The sequence below is a fragment of the Maniola hyperantus genome, chromosome Z (assembly GCF_902806685.2).
Source record: "Maniola hyperantus chromosome Z, iAphHyp1.2, whole genome shotgun sequence".
Classification (NCBI taxonomy): domain Eukaryota; kingdom Metazoa; phylum Arthropoda; class Insecta; order Lepidoptera; family Nymphalidae; genus Maniola; species Maniola hyperantus.
Genome location: NC_048564.1, coordinates 15,412,150 through 15,435,099, shown reverse-complemented (window position 1 = coordinate 15,435,099; position 22,950 = coordinate 15,412,150). Strand labels below are relative to the sequence as shown.

The 22,950-nt window shown below is 38.7% G+C and overlaps 1 protein-coding gene across 1 annotated transcript in view; it reads right to left on the bottom strand.

Annotated features, from left to right (window-relative positions):
- The window catches only part of Fkbp14 (peptidyl-prolyl cis-trans isomerase Fkb14), a 61,323-nt gene extending 39,734 nt beyond the window's left edge, over positions 1-21,589 (bottom strand). The window contains exon 1 of the mRNA XM_034983259.2: positions 21,301-21,589. Within this exon, the coding sequence (XP_034839150.1) occupies positions 21,301-21,488 (188 nt within the window). The 5' untranslated portion in view covers positions 21,489-21,589. The remainder of the gene's footprint in view (positions 1-21,300) is intronic.
- Between the last annotated feature and the right edge of the window lie 1,361 nt (positions 21,590-22,950).

Genomic DNA, 22,950 nt, shown 5'->3' with positions numbered 1-22,950 from the left:
GTGTGGCGGGGGTTCCGTAGCCAATCGTCCGCAATAAAACGTGCGGAGATCTCGACCCCGAGCCGTTCGTCTATTATTCAGACGAAGACTCGGCGCACATGTGTCCGCTGACAATTCATGCGCCACCACTCTCACAACTATTCGTTTCTAAGACCACCGCCAATGACATTGTAACACAGACATGTTAAGAGGGATTCACTCGGCGTCTATCCGGCAAAATCTATATATATAAAAGGAAAAGGTGACTGACTGACTGACTGACTGACTGACTGACTGACTGACTGACTGACTGACTGATCTATCAACGCACAGCTCAAACTACTGGACGGATCGGGCTGAAATTTGGCATGCAGATAGCTATTATGACGTAGGCATCCGCTAAGAAAGGATTTTTGAAAATTCAACCCCTAAGGGGGTGAAATAGGGGTTTGAAGTTTGTATGAAAGTCAGTTAGTTCAAACCCCTTAATTTTCTACTTATGGGCTAAATTTTTCTTACTTCAAAACTGACAGACTTTCATACAAACTTCAAATCCCTATTTCACCCCCATAGGGGTTGCATTTTTAATGCCATATTTTATTAAGCTCATATTATGTTAAAATCTCATTGTTAAAGATCAACCCTAAGGGTGTAAAATAGGGGGTTAAATTTTGTTTACTCCACCCGGACGAAGTCGCGGGCATAAGCTAGTCTAAATATATAAAAGGAAAAGGTGACTGGCTGACTGACTGATCTATCAACGCACGCTGGCAAATACGAAGACAGAATACCTACATCTGTTTTCAGTGATATACCTACCACAAAAAAAACGCGCAAAAAAAATCTACATTTTGTAAAACTTCAGGATATATTGCATATAAAACATCTGATTGACGCTAGAGGTCAACGAACGTTCCGGAAGTAGGCCACTCGGAGTCAATGTCGCGTCGTAAGCGCCGAGTTTTGCACGCTATACATTGCGGGTTTGAAAAATACCAAATCACTAAAACTACAAAATGAGGCAAAAGGTTATTGGTATTAGATTGTGTTTAGGTAGTAAAACAATAACGCTAAGTTTTTGGTTGCATTCTGGTTACACCCTGTATATACGAGTATCCTTTACCCTTTCAAGAACTTTTACTTTCCAATATTGGTAGGAATTTCACAGTTTCCGCCTCGATAGGTAAATCGGTATACGAAAAATCCTCCCTTTTGAAAGGAAATAATTTTGGAAAGAGAAGATCAGAGGGAAATTTCAATGATTCAAAATATGATGATATAAAGCTCAACGGGTTGCGAAGCTGAAGTTGCAAGAGGTGGGGCACATAGTTCGTAAAACCGGTAGACGTTGGGGTCCCAATGTGCTAGACTGGCGATCTTGCACCGGTAAGCACGCCTTGGAATTTTGGATGGTCCCTTACTAAGTGATTTCAAAGATTCAAGTGGCCAAAAGACTTTTTTATTTAGATACAAGTTAACCCTCGACTGCAATCTCACCTGGTGGTAAGTGACGAACCTGTAAGGGGTATGGCAGTGTCTAATAAATCCATGCTCCTTTGGTTTCTACACGGCATCGTACCAGAATGCTAAATAGCTTGGCGGCACGGATTTGACGGTAGGATGGTAACTGGTCTGATCTGGCCGAAGTCTCTCACCAGACCAGACCAGAAATTTAGAAATTATGAAATTCCAAATCCTTGCCAGGAATCGAACCCGGAACCTTCCACTAATAAGACCTCAGCGCTTACCGGCCGACGGCGACCTTTCGGATTTCTGTCCGCTCCTTTAACTATTTAAGACGCCAGATAACATTTCTATTACCTTGTTATCAAGTATGTGCCCGTCACCTAAGTACCTATTAGAGTCAGAGCATACTCTCGAATTGAAAACATCGAAACGTGTAAAATATATCGGGCTTAGGGCTATAACGCAATCATAGAGTAGTCCATCGAAGCTCAATAACCTAAAATACAGCCCTATTGAGAGGAATCATTTTTGTGAAATACGTTGCGTTCCAGCGAAGCTCAGTCGGAGTGAGTTTATATGAGGATGGCGAGTTCGCGTAATACATATTAAAGTAAATATACAGATTATAATAATAAAGTACTACATCATTTTAAAAACCTAAATTCGCCCGGATGAAATTAGGCTCATTATTTTTTGTTTCGCAAAATTTTGCGGTGTGTATTAAAAATTTACAGCAAAAAAGAAAAAAGTAGGTACCCACCTCTTTTGGTTCCGGTCGGTGGGCCCTCAGCTCCGGCAACTTCTAACAAGAAGCATACGTTAGGATATATCCTTTATAGTATATTATGTAGTACATCAAAATCGCTAAGCCTTTCAATTCGCAGTGCAGCCTTCGCAATGCGCGGTCGTATGCTTTTTGCTAGAGGCATTGCGTTTATAGACAAGCCAACTTGTAGTCCAATTAATCTAAATATATAAAAAGAAAAGGTGACTGAATGACTGACTGACTGACTGGTCTACCCACGCACAGCTCAAACTACTGAATGGATCGGGCTGAAATCGCGAGACGCGAACACGCGGACGAAGTCGCGAGCATAAGCTACGCGTATAATTTTATTGGAAAATCCTAGTTATAGTGCGACAAGGCTATATTGGCGCGAGGTGAAAATCGGGACTAACATTGTCGTCAAGTGTCCTTGTTTGAATAGTCTAAGCCTTTGTTCTCCAACAGCGCCCCCCTGTCAATGTCACTCAAGTGCCAAGAGAGCCTTGCCGTACTGTAAATACCAAATTAAAACTTTATCGTCAATTTCATCAGCATCATCACGGCTCACTACAGAGCACGGGTCTCCTCTCAGAGTGAGAAGGGTTTCGGCCATAGTCTACCACCTTGGCCAAGTGTGGATTGGCAGATTTCACACACCTTCGAGAACATTATGGAGATCTCTCAGGCAGTCAAGTTTCCTCACGATGTTTTCCTTCACCGTTAAAGCAAATAATATTATCATTTAAAACGCATATAACTCCGAAAAGTTAGAGGTGCGTGCCCGGAATCGAACTCCCCGACCTCCGCTTAGGAGGCGGAAGTTCTAAACAATATAAAAATCATGTTTTTTTAAATCCAAGACCCTACTAAGGTTGAATCTATTATCGGAATATTTTCTACGTTCAAATAAAGTTCTTCTGGCCACTGCTAGTTAAATGTAAACTTAATTGACAGGTCTAAATCTAGTGCTATGCTTTTCCGTAGTGCGCATTATAAAAGGTAAGGTAAGGTATTCAATTTTTAGTTCTTCCATTATGTCTAGACATAATGATGTGTATGTTTTTAAGATAATATTTTTATAGATCCAATTTTATTTTTTATATTGGATGACAACGTTTTGGCGGGGCGCGCTGCGGTGCGGCGAATTGCGGTGCGTTTTAAAATCCGTAAATTTCAATTTAAATAAAGTAAAATCCGCTGCAAAATTAATCCGTAGTGCGCGCACTTTTAAGTAGTTCTATAGTTTACAGATTTTTCGGGGAAAATGTACGACAATTTACCGTGATGCGCGCTAGCAGTTGGCAAGTCAACCCGACTTTATCCCCAGATATCACTATTGAACTAAATCATATTATAGAATAGAATAGATTTTTTTTACTCAAGTAAACTTTTACAAGTGCTTTTTAATCGACAGCTAGTTTAATTTATCACTGGTTCGGAATGCCGTTCCTACCGAGAAGAACCAGCAAAAAACTCGGTGGTTGCTCTTTTCCAGTGATCAATTTACAATACATATTATTATACCATACTGTACAAGCAATTGCAGCCCCGTGCATTGCTAGAGCGAGTCAAATCCAAGCTGTTTTATTTGTATTTGTATTTGTATTTATTTATTTATTAAAGAAGAATATTTACAGGTTACAACAAGTTTGGTGCATTCATAAACTTTAAATAAGTTTTTCCGTACACCAGTGCCGTCGACAGTCGATAGGTACCTACACGTAACATTAATTTATTGGTATACTTAATACTTAACAGCTAACTAACAATTACTTAATATAAACTAACAACATTAAGCTAAATGTGGGTTATTTTAAACTTAATATACATTAAAAAATTATTTTAAACTTAATATACATAATAGGTAAAAAACACAATCATTTATATAATGTAGGTAGGTAAGAAAACGCATTATTATTATATACATAGTTTTCGACTGTATAATGTGCTTTTTAGGAGCATACTTTTAATACATTTTTAAACTTGTACAAAGGCAAGTTTAAAATTATTATTATGTTTGAAACCTATAACGTGTCGGCAGCAGACTTGTTGGTAGTTGGCATGTCTATAGACGCCATTGCGGGCGTTTGAATAGGTGTGGGTTGGCAAAAAAGAAAAAAAACATGAAGTAGCTATATATAGATGGATGCAGATATTCGGTGAAATATATCTGAGTGCTGTAAGTACAGAACAGATCCTTAGTTTAGGTATTGTATGCAGGATCAAGATAAAGTCTATAAAAAATAAGAGCATGTATAAAATAAATAGCTTATAACATGATAGGTAGACTACACAAAATACATAAAGTCGCGTAGCTTGTATAACAAAGCAACAACTTAAAATACTAAGTAGTAGGTACCTAAATAAGTAAATCTAAATAGGTATTTATCCAAATTAATTGTATATAGAACAATATAAAACTGAAAAGGTAATGAATTATTGGGTATTAAAGCCAATGAACGAGCGTAAAAAAACTCGATAGAAACTAATTCAGGTACAGTAATTGCATATTTTTTTTTTTACAAAAAAATAACAAGGCTTTATACCTATATTACCTACCTATTTATTACATTGTTACAAATTATTGTTTAAAAGTCATTACAATGTCGAATCGCGCATTTATTATTATCTCAATTAAAAAGATAAAAAGTAAAAAGTATTGATTTTTTAAGTGCGTGATCATTTTTAATTATATCTATTTGTTCCAAATTCTTTGATAAGCACTTCACAGGTCGGGCGTGGTATCGGGCCTTATCACCTTATCTTTTGACTACTACAACATAATACAAGTCAAGTAAGTGTCAGTATACTTCTAAGGTTACGTAGTGATACTACTTGCTAAAAACTTTGGTCACGGTCATTATTAATTAAACGGTAGATAGGTAGTTATTTTCGGAGCCAACGGCTCAACGTGATTTTTTTCACGGTTTAGTCACTATATATTATATTATATATTTATTAATATATGATATATTTTTTATTATATGCCAGTATCTTCGGAACCTTGCCTAAAGGGACTCCTTTTAATAATATATTTTAGTTATAATATTATATTTTTTAAGGTTTTAGTTTTAGTTTCATTGTTTTAGTCAATTTTTAATTTTATTTAGTACCTTACGCGTATACATTAATATACATTATATATAGATATATAGCATATAGATAGAATCGCGGGCATCCTGCCCGCGACTTCGTCAGCGTGGATTTTTAGATTTTTAAAAATCCCGTGGGAACTCTTTGATTTTCCAGGATAAAAAAGTAGCCTATGTTCTTCCCCGGGATGCAAGCCATCACTGTACCAAATTTCATCAAAATCGGTTGAATGGATGGGCCGTGAAAGGCTAGCAGATAGACAGACAGACACACTTTCGCATTTATAATATAGTATGGATATATTATACTATATACATAATATATTATATACTTTTATATATTATCTCTGGTATAGTTAAAGACTCGGAGAGTGACATGACTGCGTTTTATCCCGAAAAATCAAAGAGGTTCCACGGGATTTTTAAAACCAAAATCCACGCGGAAAAAGTCGTAGGCATCAGCTAGTGACAAATAAAACTTTATCGATTGTGACCTCTTAATGATAAAGTCGGTCAGTCGAAATTATCTGTTAATTGCATCGTTGTAGCAACGTGGTATCATTGCGGAGGTTACGATCGGCCTGGGTGAGATCAATTCACCACCGGCACCTCATTTTGTCACCAGGCACCGATTTTGACCCACTGCATATCCACTTTCCATAATCAATAGTCAATAGTCAATTTATTAGTATTTTTTTTACCAGTCATATAAAATAAGAAATAAAAATTTTGTTACAAAAAATATTGTAAGCAACATTACTATCTTCGCTGACCCGGCGAACTTCGTACCGCCTAAAAATCGATTACTAATTTTTTTTTAAATACTTATTCTGCTATTCGGGACACCGGGTCAGCCTTACCGGAACCCCTCCACTAACACTTAAACTTTATGGTATGGTATTAAAGTTCAAATTGACTTTTAAGTATTATTACGACTCTTTTGTATGCGAATATAGACAAGTGTTGTTTTTAGACTTCTTCACTCAATTTTTAATTTTTTTCTCTCTGTAAGAACCATCCTCGTACTTTAAGGAATATTGTAAATAAAAATTAGCGTAATCGGTTCAGCTGTTCTCGAGATTTGCGCTTAGCAACACATTCAGCGATTCATTTTTATATATTGACAAATAAAAGTGTGTCGATTGGGACCTCCGGTCAGTCGAAATTATCTGTTAATTGCATCGTTGTAGCAACGTGGTATCATTGCGGAGGTTACGATCGGCCTGGGTGAGATCAATTCACCACAGGCACCCATTCATTTTGTCACCAGGCACCGATTTTGACCCACTGCATATCCATTTTCAAAGCTGTGATAGCCTAGCGGTTAGGACGTCTGCCTTGTAATCGGAGGTCGGGGGTTCGATCCCGGACACGCAATTAAATTAAATGTGTTATTTCTTGTACGATGGTAGGTACGGAACTCAGAGTGTGCGAGTCCGACTTGTACTTAACCAGTTTTTTCTACCCAGAACAACTAGTAGATATTTAAAAACAATAATTTGTTGTGCCCGCGTGGCTTTTTTATAATACTAGTATTTAGTTAATCTGCGATTATTTTATAAACGATTTCTATTTTTGTCGATTTCACCCAATTAATCGATTATATTATTAACGACAGCACAGGAAAGTTTTAAAGGCGTAAACATCCCGCGTTATTATGTAGAACAAATACATAGGTATATATAGGCCATCGAGTTATAGCTCATAGAGATGCAGACCTCATACATCAGACGCGTCAGAAAAACGCTCCACCTTATTATAAAAAGACTGCCCCCAACTTTGTTGGCGCGGATCTAGGTTTTTAAAAATCCCGTGGGAACTCTTTGCTTTTCCGGGATAAAAGTAGTCAGGTATTTAACAATACCCATGCAAAAAAACACGTCAATCCGTTGCTCCACTGCGACTCCGTTAAAAATGGCGTGAGAACTCTTTGATTTTCCGGTATAAAAATTAGGCCTTGTCACTCTTCAAATCACGTCCATTCACCAAGAAACCAACAAACAAACACACTTTCGCATTTATAATATGGTAAGTGATTTATAATCACTAAAATATTTATCTTTGTTACTTTGTTTATACAGCACTGGTAGTTCACAGGTTGAGGCCGTTTTTCGGAACATCAGCGTCTCTATTAGGTAGATGTTACCTCTATGGGCATAGGTATAATTGATTTTAAACGCGCGGCAAGCATACTCAGTCTATGACTAATTCGTTGGATACAGATTTTGCTTTGGGTTACGTGTAACTCATAAAATGTATAATTAAATTCTTATCTGAAGAAATAGTTTGATAGGTACCTATTATACCGGCTTTCTATTTTTTGCCAAGCTGTGATAGCCTAGTGGTTAGGACGTCCGCCTTCTAATCGGAGGTCGGGGGTTAGATCCCGGGCAAGCACCTCTAACTTTTCAGAGTTATGGGCGTTTTAATCAAATAAATATTACTTGCTTTGACGGTGAAGGAAAACATCGTGAGGAAACCTGCATGCCTGAGAGTTCTCCATAATGTTCTCAAAGGTGTGTGAAGTCAACCAATCCGCACATGGCCAGCGTGGTAGACTATGGCCAAAACTCTTCTCACTCTGAGAGGAGACCCGTGCTCTGTAGTGAGCCGGTGATGGGTTGATCCTGTCAAATTTCATGATTCTAGGTCAACCGAATAAGTACTCTATAGGTTTCTTGACAGACAGACAGACAGACAATAAAGTGATCCTATAAGGGTTCCGTTTTTCCTTTTGAGGTACGGAACCCTAAAAATCAAAGAGTTCCCACGGGATTTCGAAATGCCTCACATGGACTAAGTCGCGGGTATTGTCTAGTCCATACTAATATTATAAATGCGAAAGTGTGTCCATCCGTCTGTCTGTCTGCTAGCCTTTCACGGCCCATCCGTTCAACCGATTTTGACGAAATTTGGTTCAGATATAGCTTGCATCCCGGGGAAGGACATAGGCTACTTTTTATCCCGGAAAATCAAAGAGTTCCCACGGGATTTCTAAAAACCTAATTCCGCGCAGACGAAGTCGCGGGCATGAGCTAGTAGTAAATATTTGTTGGACGGCGACATTAGTAGGTGTCTTGGTAACACGATCATTTGTAATAGAATATATACCTACTGTAAGTTAAGCAAACGTTTGCTGACACAACTTACAACTAAAGGCTACTTACTAAAGAGAATACGATCGTTTGCTGACAGTGTGTTTTAAATGAGAACATGTTTATTTGTAACTAGCCTATTCCTGCGACTTCGTCCGCATGGACTACACAAATTTGAAACCCCTATTTCACCCCCTTAGGGGTTGAATTTTCAAAAACCCTTTCAGAAAAGATCAGCCAGTCAGTCACCTTTTTCTTTTTAGATTATCGACTCGCTTCGGCTTCGCACCGGTAGTTTGTTAAGATTTTCGTAGGGATCTCTATAGTTTATGTTACTCAGGAATAATGTAGCTTTCTACTGGTGAAAGAATTTTCAAAATCGGTCGAGTAATTCCAGAGATTACTTCATACAAACAAATTTACAAAATTTACCTGTTTATAATATTAGTATAGATTGTACATAAGCTGCAGTAGGTAATGCCTCAATCAGGGATAGTTTGTAAAGGACAGACGGATGGCATTTGTACTGCAAGCCTGCAAAATTGCAGTTGTTAAAACTGCATCGATACTGCCGACTGACTGTGCAGTCCGTGAGCAGTTCACAATGACGTGAACACGTACTAGAAGAACTGCACGCCGATTTGACTTAAATTGCATTAAGGCAGTGGTCCGACCGCCGACGAAGAACGATAAACGAGTAGAACTAGGCGAGTGTGTAGTGTCGATAGTTTTGTCGCCGGGCTATAAGCGAGTGTGCAAGTGCGACGAGCGATTACTCGCGCCATTCGCCCGCGGTCGCTCAGTCCTGTGCAAACCTGCGCGCGCGTTACACGTGTTCAAGCGAGCGAGCATCGCTGAACGAATATCGCTGAGCAAGTTTATTTTTGAAAGCTCGTCGCTCAGCGACATAACTAGTAAAGCGAGTCGTCGCCGACAGTGTGAACATTCAGAGAGCAACTCTTGATATATGCATCTCTTTCGTTTACACGGAATGTACAATTATTGTGCGTTTCTTGAGAGATAAAATCGCCGATAGTTAGTCATTTTCTCCGCGGCGGTCGGACCACTGCCTTAAGCTGTAATTTTGCAATTGACTTGAAGGCTACATCACCAACCCACATGAGTGAAGCCTCAATAGCTGAACGGTTAAAGGAGCGGACTGAAATCAGAAAGGTCGGCGGTTCAAACCCCACCCGTTGCACTATTGTCGTGCCTACCTACTCCTACCACAAGATTTACGCTTAGTTGAAGTGGAAATGGGGATATTATGGTTAACATGGCTTCAACGCATCGCCGGCCCACTACTGACCACAGGTCTCCTATCAGAACGACAAGGATTTATGCCATAGTCTGCCACACTGGCCCAATGCGGACTTCAGTCACCTTTGAGAACATTACGATTTACGGAGAACTTTCATTCTGCAGGTTTCCTAACTACGGATTAGCAGACTTCACACACCTTTGAGAACATGACGATTTACTTTCAGTCTTTCAGTCTGCAGGTTTCTTAACGATGTTTTCCTTCACCGCTAAAGCAAATGAACGGAACCCTAAAAATTTAAACGCACGTATAACTTCAACCGTCTGTGTAGACCCTTATATCTCACAGAATTTAGAGCAAGTCGTCCAGATGGAGGCCGTAAATAGGTACGTGTATTTGCGGTCCTACATGTAAGATCGCAATCGCCACAAGCCTACCAGCGATCGCCACAATTTCACCCACCAATCACCCATGATTCCACCCACCCGGCAATCGCCACAACTTCACCCACCAATCACCCATAATGCCACCCAGCAATGAGCAATCAATCCGGCCTCCGCTCTGGTCCGTCCCGGCTTCATTAACAATTTTGATTACTTTGTATTTGTGTTGTCCGACTGTCGCCCATAGAAAATTAATAGGAAACTTTTCAATTGCTCAAGAAAATTAAGTTTCTGATGCGAGGGATTTGGCGCGAGCCGATAATTAAATGGGTAATGCTTGAAACAAACAGAACGCGTTACGATATTGTGTCAAACAACACTGTCTTTTTTTTCTAAAGCGGCTAGCCCAAAAAAATAGTGTATTCAAAAACTGACGTAATTTCTAAAATGAATATTATGGAGAAGCAAGATTTTATAAACTTATTTTTGTAAGCAAACTTTTTTTTAATTTAGCGATAGCTCACAGATAATTTTTGGGGGTTATCGGCTTTTTAGACAATATAGGACATTTAAGAAGATGTACGTAGTCGTCTTACTAAACTTACTGATCTCGAATAGGTGTCCTTATTGGCATTCGCGCGATGATCGCGTATTTGCGTTCTATTTGACGCAAGGACGCGATGAACGCATCGCTTACTCGCGCGATGATCGCATTCGAGTTGTATTAGGACAACGCCTAATGCGTTCCGTCACCGCTGGCTTATACCGGGTTTCCGATACCCGGTATCCGGTCTCTGATACCCGGTTCTCGATACCCGTACTGACGTCACTGAACGGCGATACACCGCACCATAACAACATTAATTTGCAAAGGGAGCGCGCATGCTTTAATTTGCAAGAGCGTGTATTTTAATTAATTTATTATTATTATTTTACTGAAACCCCATAAATTAGTGCAACGTGCCATGGTTGTGGCTATAAACTACTTTTAAAATTTACTATAACATACACTATACAGAACTCTTTCACAGTCGCTCAGGCTGAGATTTATAAAGCGTTCTTTGACTTAAAAAACTCAAACTTAAAAAACTGAAAGGGGAATATTAGTCATTTAACATGGGCAATTATTCCTTAAAAACTTAGTTCTCTTGTCCACCAAAACTTAGTTCTTGTAATTCTGAGAGGAGACCCGCGCTCTGTAGTGAGCCGTCTATGGGTTGATATTATGGAGAACTCTTTGGCATGTGCGTGTGTGGCGTGTTTTATGTCTTGTTATATGTCTCCGTCCTAAAATATAGTTGAAACACTAAAGCAATTACCGCAACGTGTGAAATACGTATAACAGCAACGTCGATTGTTAGAGAACGCCATTGTCACGCCAGAGAGCCAGTGTTCCGTCAAGATGGCATCAGCTATTGTGCCACTGTTTATGCAATTATCTGATTACACGCAGCACTTGACTATAATAATAATTAACATCAGCACATTGCAGCTAACACCAGCCTTGCAGAATTCAGCGGCCAATAATAATTAATTGCAATCCAATATAGAGTAATGGACTAAGAGCCAGCGCGTGCCAGATCTTCGCTATTTTATAAAAGCTGAAAGTTTTCTGCGTTTTGTCCCCAGCACAGGAAGAAACGATCAGCACTATGTGGTTTGGATCGTGGTGGGTTTGGGAGATCTTTAAATCAAACGATATATTTTTAAACGCACATAGCTCTGATAAAAAAGAAAAGCTGTGATGGCCTAGTCGTTAGGACGTCCGCTTTCTAATCGGAGTTCGCTGGTTCAATCTCGGGCACGTACCTCTAACTTTTCGGAGTTAATTAATTAAATATCACTTGCTTTAACTGTAAAGGAAAACATCGTGAGAAAACCTGCATGCCTGAGAGATCTCCATAATGTTCTCAAAGGTGTGTGAAGGCTACCAATCCGCACATGGCCAGCGTGATAGACAATGGCCATAAACCATTCTCACTAGAAGAGGAGACCCGTGCTCTGTAGCCAGTCGGCGATCATGATGATGATGACTACAAACTATACGGTTGTTGGCTCCAGTGGCGTGTTTTAGCTATCTTTCTTCCTAGGCAAACGATTTGATTTTTTTTATTTTTATTTATTTTGTTTATTTGAAAGTAATCAACAGAGTAATAATTATTATTTAAATCTAAATCTAGGTATAACAGAAGGCCAAAAGAGATTACTTAAAATTATAATTAAAATTATTTTAACAGAATAGATTTAGAATAAATGTAGGTATATACAATAATAAAATTACAACAGTGTTATTATTTTTATTAAGTTAATTATACCGTGATTATCTCGAGTAATAATTGTTGTAACTATAATTATCTTCTTTATATATAAAACTCAAAGTTCTGACTGACTGACTGACTTATATACCTATCAACGCACAGCCTACACCGCTGGTAGAGACATGACATTTTGAGGGTGTGTTCTTTGTAAAGAGTAAGTATCCAGTAAGAAAGGATTTTTCGAAATTCCACCCCTAAGTGGGTTAAATGGGGTATTGAAGCTTTCGATAAAATTAAAAAAAATACGTAATTCACGATTTTTAAAAATTTAACTAAATATAAAAAGTTCTTTTATACCTTTTTATAAAAGTTTGTATGAAAGTCCGGCATTTTTCAAGTTATTTGAATAAAACCTTGTTTGGGATATACGTGTTTCAGGATTTTTGGAAATTCAACCTAGCCCTCGATTTTCTAAATTCAACCCGAGCGAAGCCGGGGCGGGTCAGCAAGTTTTGTAAAAAAAATCTACTGTCATTCATACCATTTTCGTAAGGTTTTCGTTTGAACAAATGTGTGATCAGCATTAAACTCCATTTTATTTCAAGGTAATATGATCAGAAAGTTGGTAAAAGCCCGCAAACATAGTTTCGCGCTGCCTCAACGCTGGCGTAACTTCCAGGATGCTAGGGAGTTTAGAGACATTTGTATTTTATAGAGATTATAATTTTATTTACGCTGATATACATAGTGTAACCAGAACGCCAACAAAAACTTAGCGTTGGCACCGATTCCTTTGTCTTACTCTAAACTAAATTTAGAGTATCTGCATCCTTTTCTTTTTACTAATGCTAAAAAAGGAACGGAACATGACTTTCACATTTAAAGACTCTAAATTTTAGTGCACAATACAAATTTAAATAGTATGTTCGCGAGTGCGTGCTAAAATCACGGGTTTTACGATCTAAAAATTAAATTTAAAACTGTCAAACTGTGTCTGTCCTTTTCATATTACATTAGTAAGAAAAGCATGCGAATACTCTAAAATTAGGTTGTGCTCAGAATTAGCCCCATTGTTATACTACCTAAACACAATTCAATACCAATAACCATATGCCTCATTTTGTAGTTTTAGTGAATTAGTATTTTTCAAACCCGCAAAGTATAGCGTGCAAAACTCGGATCAATGCCCCGCCTACGAAAACCTAACGCCAGAAGGTCTAAAGCGCCACTGGGAAAATCGTGTCACTACCGCGTTTCTCCGAGAGCAGTGGTTTCAGTCAAGGAAAACTAAAATATAGTAGCCCAGGCAGTAAGAAATCTGTAATTTGCACAAAGATGTGTCTAGGTTTATTAGGTTACTATCTCGCTTGACTTACCAAAATTTTGACTTCAAAACTTTAGTTATTACAGTACGTATATGAATGTACGAAATTCAGCCTTACAATTCTTAATTTTATACCCCCGAGACAACATTCGTTCTATAAAGGCCAGCGCACATTGCCGCATTGTGCCAAAACACATCATGCGGTGTGGCCCGCCTGTAATATGTCGTGAGCGATGGTTCATACAAAAATTGCTGTTACCCGTGACCTCACGTGCTAGTGGGACTTAGGTAATCATCACCATTCCAATAGGGTCTTGGACTGTAGTAATAAAATGGGGTTATTGCAATGCAAGACGTGGTGCGAGCCGTGCGACCCACCGTTATGTGCGCGAGCTTTTAGGGTGTGAGAAACCAAGTGACATAGTTTTCGCAGCAGTTTCGCCTATTGTAGAGCCAACGAGAGATTGCGTTTTTGACGTTTCGGCGTCAGATATCAAAGTCACGTGTACGAGAGAGCACAGAATATTATTTTGTATGTAACTGACAGATATCAAAAACGCTATCTCTCTTTACAATACGTACACGTATTACAGTACGCGGCCGAAAGAGATGAATATCGGCCTTTAGAATGACATTTCATCTTTGTAGAGCGTTGTCTCTGTCACTCATACCCATATGACGCTTTGTCAGTCTCAACTCTCAACGACCGAGACAGTGCTCTACAAGTCTGCTTCAAAACTCCGCGTACTGTACGTAGGTACACGTCTTTTGGCAACTCAAAAGTTGCTCTTGTGTGTTCACCCTAAGATTTCCTATAATCATTCGCATGATCGACTTAGAACAGTGAGAAAAGTATCGTTTAGGCAGCCACTTGATGATCAATTTTGTATTCTTCTGACATCCCACTAGTTAAATTGTAAAATTTCCAATTTTTTGCGCAGCGGCTGTCCAGCGCGGAAATACAGCCAGTATTCTTGGCACCATTCCTAACTTTAAGTTTTATTTCACATTATAAAAATTCACGTGAAGTCACGGGTAACAGCTAGTGTGAAATAAAGACATGCCAATATCTTTGTTTCCCGTGTGAATGAGGCTTATAAATATTCATACTTCTTTAGAAGTAATTAGTTTTTTAATCAACACTCTGAATTAGGCACGTTAAAGGAAGTCGGGAGCAGTTTTACAACTCTTATTAAATTCAACCTCAAAACCTCTACCTAAAAAAATACTTCAATGTGGTTTCTTAGACGTCCGGTGCTTTTTAAGTTCGTCTCTATTAATTAAATAATTTCACCATAACTTTTTGTGACCTTAGGAATATATAATAAGAACCAGCTTATGCTCGCGACTTAATCCTCGTGGACTACACAAATTTCAAACCCCTATTTTACCCCCTTAGGGGTTGAATCATCAAAAATCCTTCCTTAGCAGAGATCTACGTTATAAATAATATAATAGCTATCTGCATACCAAATTTCAGCCCAATCCGTCGAGTGGTTTGCTGTGCGTTGATATATCAGTCAGTCAGTCAGTCAGTCAGTCACTCAGCTTTTCCTTTTGTATACCTATATAGATTTAATTTCGCTACGTGTATGTCCTTCCTTCCTTCCGTCCTTCCCCGGGATGCAAGCTTTTGCTTTGCAAAATTCGTCAAAATCGGTTAAACGGTTGGGCCGTAAAATGCTAGCAGACTGACAGACAGACAGACAGACACGCTTTTGCATTTAGGATAATATTAGTTTGGATTAACATTCTTCAAGCGCTAGGGATATCGCTTTTGATATAAAACAAGAAAAGAAGAAGGAATCAAAGTTAGATTTAAAATTTAATTTCGAAGTTCCAACTAGGGAGGTAGGTATTATGTCTTTTTCATAAAATATTAGTAAGTGGGAGGAAATGGTGTAAGAGTCGTGTGGTGGCAAATAATAATGATTTGTGGTCGGCCGTAGGATCGCTTAGATCGCAGAATTCAAAAGGGGTAGGTATAGAAGTGAAAAGAAGCGGTGATGGCCTAGTCACACGAGTAGGTGTGGCGTAGTGGTTGAGATAGCCTAGGCCCTAGTGGTTGAGACTTCAGCCTCCTATCGCGAGTTCAAGTGCCTGGGCACTGCCGAAGTATGTATGTGTGTTTTAACTTTTAAGCAATGAGGAAGTTTCAGAGCGAACGTTCCATAAAATTTTCATAGATGGCGCTGTGTACTGCACCCACTAAAAACGAAAAATAATACCTATATCTATATGATTTAGCCAGAATGTCAGCATTTTCGTTGCCAACTATTCCAGCATGCTCTGGTACCTAGCGTAGAACCACCCGGTATTGGGCCAGGGTGTCTCTGCAGTTTTCAACCAGTCTTAAATTAACAACCTCAGAGGACACAGCTGAAAGAGCTGCCTGGCTGTCCGTATGTTTTATTGACGTTGTTGTTGTACAGGATGTTTAACGTACAAATTATTATAGCGTATACCTTCGCTCGCAAATTATTTTTCGTTTTTAGTGGGTGCAGTAAACAGCGCCATCTATAAAAAATTATGGAACGTTCGCCCTGAAACTTCCTCATTAAATATCACCTGATTCAATGGTGAAGGGGAAACTTCTTGAAACCTACATGCCTGAGAATACTCAAGGTGGCCGGCCACCTTTTGATATTTTTCTAGATAATGCCCGCGACTGCATTCGTGTGTATGGTGCATTTAAGTTTTTGAAAAATTCCGTGGGAACTCTTTGATTTTTCGGGATATAAATTAGTCTATATATACTGGTTGAACGCTATCTCTGTCCAAATAGATGACGCCCGCGACTTCATTCACGTCAATTCAGCTTATTAACCGACTTCAAAAAAAGGAGGAGGTTCTCAATTCGTCGGAATCTTTTTTTTTTTTATGTATGTTTCCCGATAACTCGAAAACGCCTAGACCGATTTTGAAAATTATTTTTTTGTTTGAAAGGGTATACTTCAAAGTTGGTCCCATTTAAATTTGGTGAAGATCTGATGAACATCTTCGAAGCTAGATACTGGAACTCCTCAACGGATAAGAGTAAATTGCTCGCGATCAGTGTAATAGCTTAGTAAACAGTAGACTTTTAACCAGTCATAGCATAATTCCATGGGGCCACTAAAAATTGTGAAATAAATTTTTTTTTACAAAAAAAATAAAAACTGACTTCGTTACACAAACACTAAAAATTGAAAAATAATTTAATTTATTACCGAATATATTATGTATACAAGAGTTAATATAGTTCCATAATAATATTTTTTGGGGTCGGTGCCAATGAGGTGCCATTGTGGAGTCCCATAAAAATATGAAGTCTAGACGATTCGCGCAGCTAAAGCTAATTGGCACCGGCACCAAAAAGTATTATTATGGAACTATATTAACTCTTGTATACATAATATATTCGGTAATAAATTAAATTATTTTTCAATTTTTAGTGTTTGTGTAACGAAGTAGGTTTTTATTTTTTTTGTAAAAAAAAATTCAAAATTACCGTAGGAACTCTTTGATTTTCTGGGACAAAATAAATTTCAGAGGCTGTTCTAAATTTCGTCAAAATCTTTTAAATGGATGGCCCGTGAAGACAGTCAGCACACTTTCGCATTTGTAATATTAGTCTGGATTGCCTGCACCCCAAATAAATGTTTCTTTCTTCTTGTTCTATTATAGTTATTTACAATTCTGTGGCCTAGATGCATAGTGCGATATAATGTACGGGAATGCTTAAATTATTTACATGATCGCGGAAAACTGTTCCACGCTTTCGAGGTTCACCGCGTATGAAAGGGTGAGGCCATTTCTCTTTTTCTTTTTTTTAAGGTTCCGTTGTAAAACAAGGAACCTTCATATTTTCTTCCAATTCGTCTAAGGCGTTGGTGCATTCATTCTTATTCGTTTTCGTAAAAATACGATTCGTAGTCTTCGATATAAATGGCAAGATATGGTCAAGCAAACAAAACTTTTCACGGTTTTAGAACCAAATAAATCAGCGCCACCTGCGTGTCCTATACAGTGAGGAAGTAAGCTAGAAAGTACAGCATTTCCTTGCTGTGCCACATTTAAGTACGTCATTAGATCGCTATGCTAAGGCAGGCATGAACAGCACCTCTGAAAAGTTCCTCACTGGAACTAGTTCCTATGTGTCCTATACACAGTGAGGAAGTAAACTAGTAGGTACAGCATTTCCTTGCTGTGCCACATTTAGGTACGTCATTAGATCGCTATGCTAAGGCAGGCATGAACAGCACCTCTGAAAAGTTCCTCACTGGAACTAGTTCCTATGTGTCCTATACACAGTGAGGAAGTAAACTAGTAGGTACAGCATTTCCTTGCTGTGCCACATATAGGTACGTCATTAGATCGCTATGCTAAGGCAGGCGTTCAGGCAGATTCGGTGAATTCAATTTAGAACTCATTAACAAACGCGACTTACTTAATTAATAACTATTTAGACATTGGTAGGTCCTAGTCTACCTATCGGGAAAGAGAAAGACTAATGAACCATAGGCACCTACTAACAATCAAAAAAAGTTAATAGGTAACATAATCCATACTTAATATTATAAATGCGAAAGTGTGTCTGTCTGCTTGCTAGCCTTTCACGGCCCATCCATTCAACCGATTTTGACGAAATTTGGTACAGATATAGCTTGCATCCCGGGGAAGGACATAGGCTACAAGAGTATAAGAGTATAAGAGCTATAAAGAGTTCCCACGGGATTTCAAAAAACTTAAACCCACGCGGACGAAGTCGCGGGCATCATCTAGTTTTATATAAATCGGTTAAACGGATGGGCCTTAAGAATCCCGTGGAAACTTTTAGATTTTCCGGTATAAAAACTATCCTATATCCATCTCCAAAGCTTAAGCTCTGCGCCTTTTTTCAAGTCGGATTCATCGATTGAGCCTTGAAAAGTTAACAAATAGACAGACAGAGTTACTTTCGGATTTATAATATTATTAGTAGACTATCTGATGCCCGCGACATCGTCCGCGTGGAATAAGGTTTTTAAAAAATCTTTGAAAACTCTTTAATTTTCCGGGATAAAAGTAGCCTACTATGTCACTTTCTAAGCTTTTATCTATACCGATCCATGCTCCATACTAATATAATAAATGCGAAAATATTGTGTCTGTCTGTCTGCTAGCTTTTCACGGCTCAACCGCTAAACCGAGAGAGTGCATCCTTTGGTACAGAGATAGCTTGCATCTTGATGAAGGACATAGGCCACTTTTTATGTACCTATATCAAATGTTTGAAAAGAGCAACCGCCGAGTTTCTTGCTGGTTCTTCTCGGTAGGAAAGGCATTCCGAACCAGTGGTAGATGCATCCGATTATTCGAAAGTACTTGTTTTTTTTTAAGGAAAATATTACAATAAAAATAAAAATATTTTTTTTTAGCACTAAGACTCCATGGCCCCAGGGTCTCCACGGCAAACGGCACAAAAATGTAACTCTCTATAAGAGAGGCATACATGCGCCGCTTGCCGTTTTCAGCTGTTTCTGCTGCGGCTCCCGGCCTTGATGCCGTTTTATTTTATTTATCCCTGAAAATTATTAAAGAGTTGCGAGAAGAAAAGTCGCCGGCATCATCTAGTATTAAATAATGTATTGAGTATATAAAGTACTAATTTGGCTAGATACATAGTTTTAAATTACCATGATATAGGTAGGTACATGATTATACATAGGTAGTAACTAGTAAGTAAAGTAATGAAAAACTTTGTGGGCATGAAGACATCGGTATCTTCTATCTACTAACACTAACCTAACTCTAACTTTTCGGAGTTAGTTACGAGTACGTAGATAGATTAGTAGGTACATTTTAAGTAATTACTTATGAGCGGGCGATGGAGAGAGCTATGCTTGGAGTTTCTCTACGTGATCAAATCAGAAATGAGGAGATCCGTAGGAGAACTAGAGTGACCGACATAGCTCAACGGGTTGCGAAGCTGAAGTGGCAACGGTTCTGATCCTTATTATAAATGCGAAGGATCAGTACCTACCCTTATTATAAATGCGAAAATGTGTTTTTTTGTTGGTTTATTGGTTTGTTGGTTCGTCCTTCAATCACGTCGCAACGGTGCAACAGATTGACGTGATTTTTTACATGAGTATAGATAAAGACCTGGAGAGTTACATAGGCTACATTTTATCCCGAAAAATCAAAGAGTCCCCACGGGATTTTTAAAAAACCTAATTCCACGCGGACGAAGTCGCGGGCATCAGCTATTACTGATACAATAAGGGTACTGACTACTGAGGTACTGATTCAGAGAAGAGATACTTACAACTATAAGTAGGTCAACTAAAAACGTGAGCTGAGCAAACAGCAATTTGATTGTCAAATAACGTGCGTAGTGTAGGTAGGTACTAGGTATATAGTTTAGTAGGTATAAAAGAACCGTTATCTTTTACTTGTACGTCCTTTCCAGCGTTTCAAACCGGATTTGAACACCGGCCACCAACTAAAATTAAACTTCGCTCGCGAAAATACGATTAACATAGCCTTAACTTAAAAGAATTATTAAATCTACAGAATCATCACTTAAATGATGTTTTTCGCAATTTGTTTCCTCCTTAGGGCGTTTTTGCACTCATCCGTGATTTTACGAATCCGTCAATAAATACGAATCGAATGTACGTATTTGTATGACAACCACTTCGAAGAATCACGGATTCGAACCGAATACGGATGAATGCACAAACGCCCTTAGGGTACTTGTGCATTCATTTGTAATCGTTTTCGTAAAATTAGGGTTCAAAGTGGCCGCCATAGGGCATTTGTGCACTCATCCGTGATTTTATTTATCAGTTTAAAAAAAACAAATCGAATGTACTTACGTATTTGTATGATGGCCACTTTGAAAAATCACGGATACGAACCGAGTACGGATGGGTGCACAAACGCCAATACAAAACGTCTACAATATTAGAGACGCGTGCGCACTCATTTGATTCGGATCCGTGAAAATACGAATCGTAAAAATACGAATGAGTGCACACGCGTACGTACGTTTTGTGTGACGGCCGTTTCGAATCGTAGTTTCACGAATCACGAATACGAATTGAATACGAATGAGTGCCCTTACTCTATCCGTGTAGAGTAGGAAACCGAATTCTTGAAATGAAATACAATCTGATAAAAAATCATCATAACTTAACTAGGTAATGTTTTTTCGCAATTGTTTAATTATTAAGTAATTAATTAAGTAGACTACTACTTAAGTACCAATACTTAAGTAGTAGTCTACTTAAGTACCTAACTCTACAAACAATAGAGTTGGTAGGTATAGCGAATGTAATAAGTAAGTTTCCGTCCTTTTCTCATTATAGAACCGAATTATACACGTACCTACACCATGAGAAGTCGTAATAATAATATTATGTACTGAAGTCTGAAACGTCACATAACTTTTAAGCATTTCTTAAAAATTAAGTTCACACGTCACATTAATATAAGTACCGCAAATTGCTATTGCACTGCAACCATGTCTTATTAACATCGAAATGACGTCAATGCGAACGAAGTCGCGGGCATCAGCTAGTCAAAAATATCAAGGTATGGTAATATTAAGGTAATAACGTATTGTATATAGTAATATAGATCATCATAATGTCATGGTCATACAGCATACCTACTTAATTTATATAAATAAGCCTTGTTGTAAACGTACCTGGAGTCAAACTTTTTCCCATCATCAAGCGTGCCTGTATAGTGCATGGTGAGCATATCACCATTCTTGGACTTGGCGCTGCATCCTTCTGGTAAGCTGACGACTTCGACCTTAAGTTCGGTGACCTCAGGGCTCGCGAACGTGGCTCCGGCGATTGCCAATAACGCAAGCACGCATCGCAACGTCATTCTGAACTTACGAAAAGTTAACTTCGGAAAATGAATTTTCTGGAGACGTGCGCTCAACGCGACTGCTCGGATTGAACTGAGCGGCTAGGCAACTGGCAACAACTGTGAACTGAGTTGGCTTTGAGTTGGAAATACTTTGCTGGTTCGCTGGTTTTCCATGACTCTGATAAGTTGATAACCCAATAGTACTCTCTCGCTCCGACGTTTCCTAGCCATATACAGTATGTTTGTTTCACGGCACGAGTAGCCAAAGAAAATCTAAGTAAGTATAAGAAAGTTTTTAAACCGAAAAACCTTTGCTGACTTTCCTGAAATCACTATCCATATTATAAATACGAAAGGGTGTTTGTTTGTTGGTTTGTTGGTTTGTCCTTCAATCACGTCGCAATGGAACAACGGATCAACGTGATTTTTTGCATGGGTATAATCAAAGACCTGGAGAAAGACATAAGCAACTTTTTATCCTGATTAATCAAAGAGTTCTCACGGGATTTTTAAAAACCTAAATCCACGCGTACGAATTTGCGGCTACAGCTAGAAAAAAACAGGCCAAGTGCGAGTCAGGCTCGCGCAATGAGGGTTTAGTACTACAGTCGTATTTTTTCGACATTTTGCACGATAATTCAAAAACTATGATGCATTAAAATAAAATAAAATCTGTTTTAGAATGTACAGGTGAAGACCTTTCATATGATACCCCACTTGATATAGTTATCTCACTTCGAAAGATGTTTTTGTGTGATCTAACCCTAAATCTACGGTTTTCAGATTTTTCCCCAAATGTCCGCTATAAGATCTACCTACCTTGTGCCAGATCCTTCTTTCCACGCACATGCAAACTGTGGAACCAACTCCCATCGGCGGTGTTCCCACTAGATTACAACATGGGGTTACTCAAGGGGCGGACCAACAAATTCATAAAAGGCCGGCAATGCATTTGCGGTTCCTCTGGTGCTGCAAATGTTCATGGGCGGCGGTAATCACTTAACATCAGGTGACCCGACTGCTCGTTTGCTCGATATCTCGTCAGGCGGTGACAGGTGTAGAGCACCCTGAATATAAGAGTGAGACAGGTATATTTGTGTCAGCTTTGCGCCCGCAGGTTCCACCGCTTCGCGTCTGCCACGCAAGAGATGACGTGATCTTGTTCGGCCAACGTGTACTATTTACACAAAACTCGGTTAGTAAGGAAAACAATTAGGTTGGTTTCGATAACAACTTTTTATATGCAAGTTATTAACTCCGTAAAAAATATATCCATACTAATATGATAAAAGCGAAAGTTTGTATCTGTCTGCTAGCTTTTCACGGCGCAGCTCAACAGTTTCACCGATTTTAATGAATAATTTTAAATAGGTACATATCAAAAATTGCGGACCGGCAGAAATCGAACTAGCGTCTCCTACCTATATAGTTCACGATATATTGCAAATAAAACATCTGACTGACGCTAGAGGTCAAC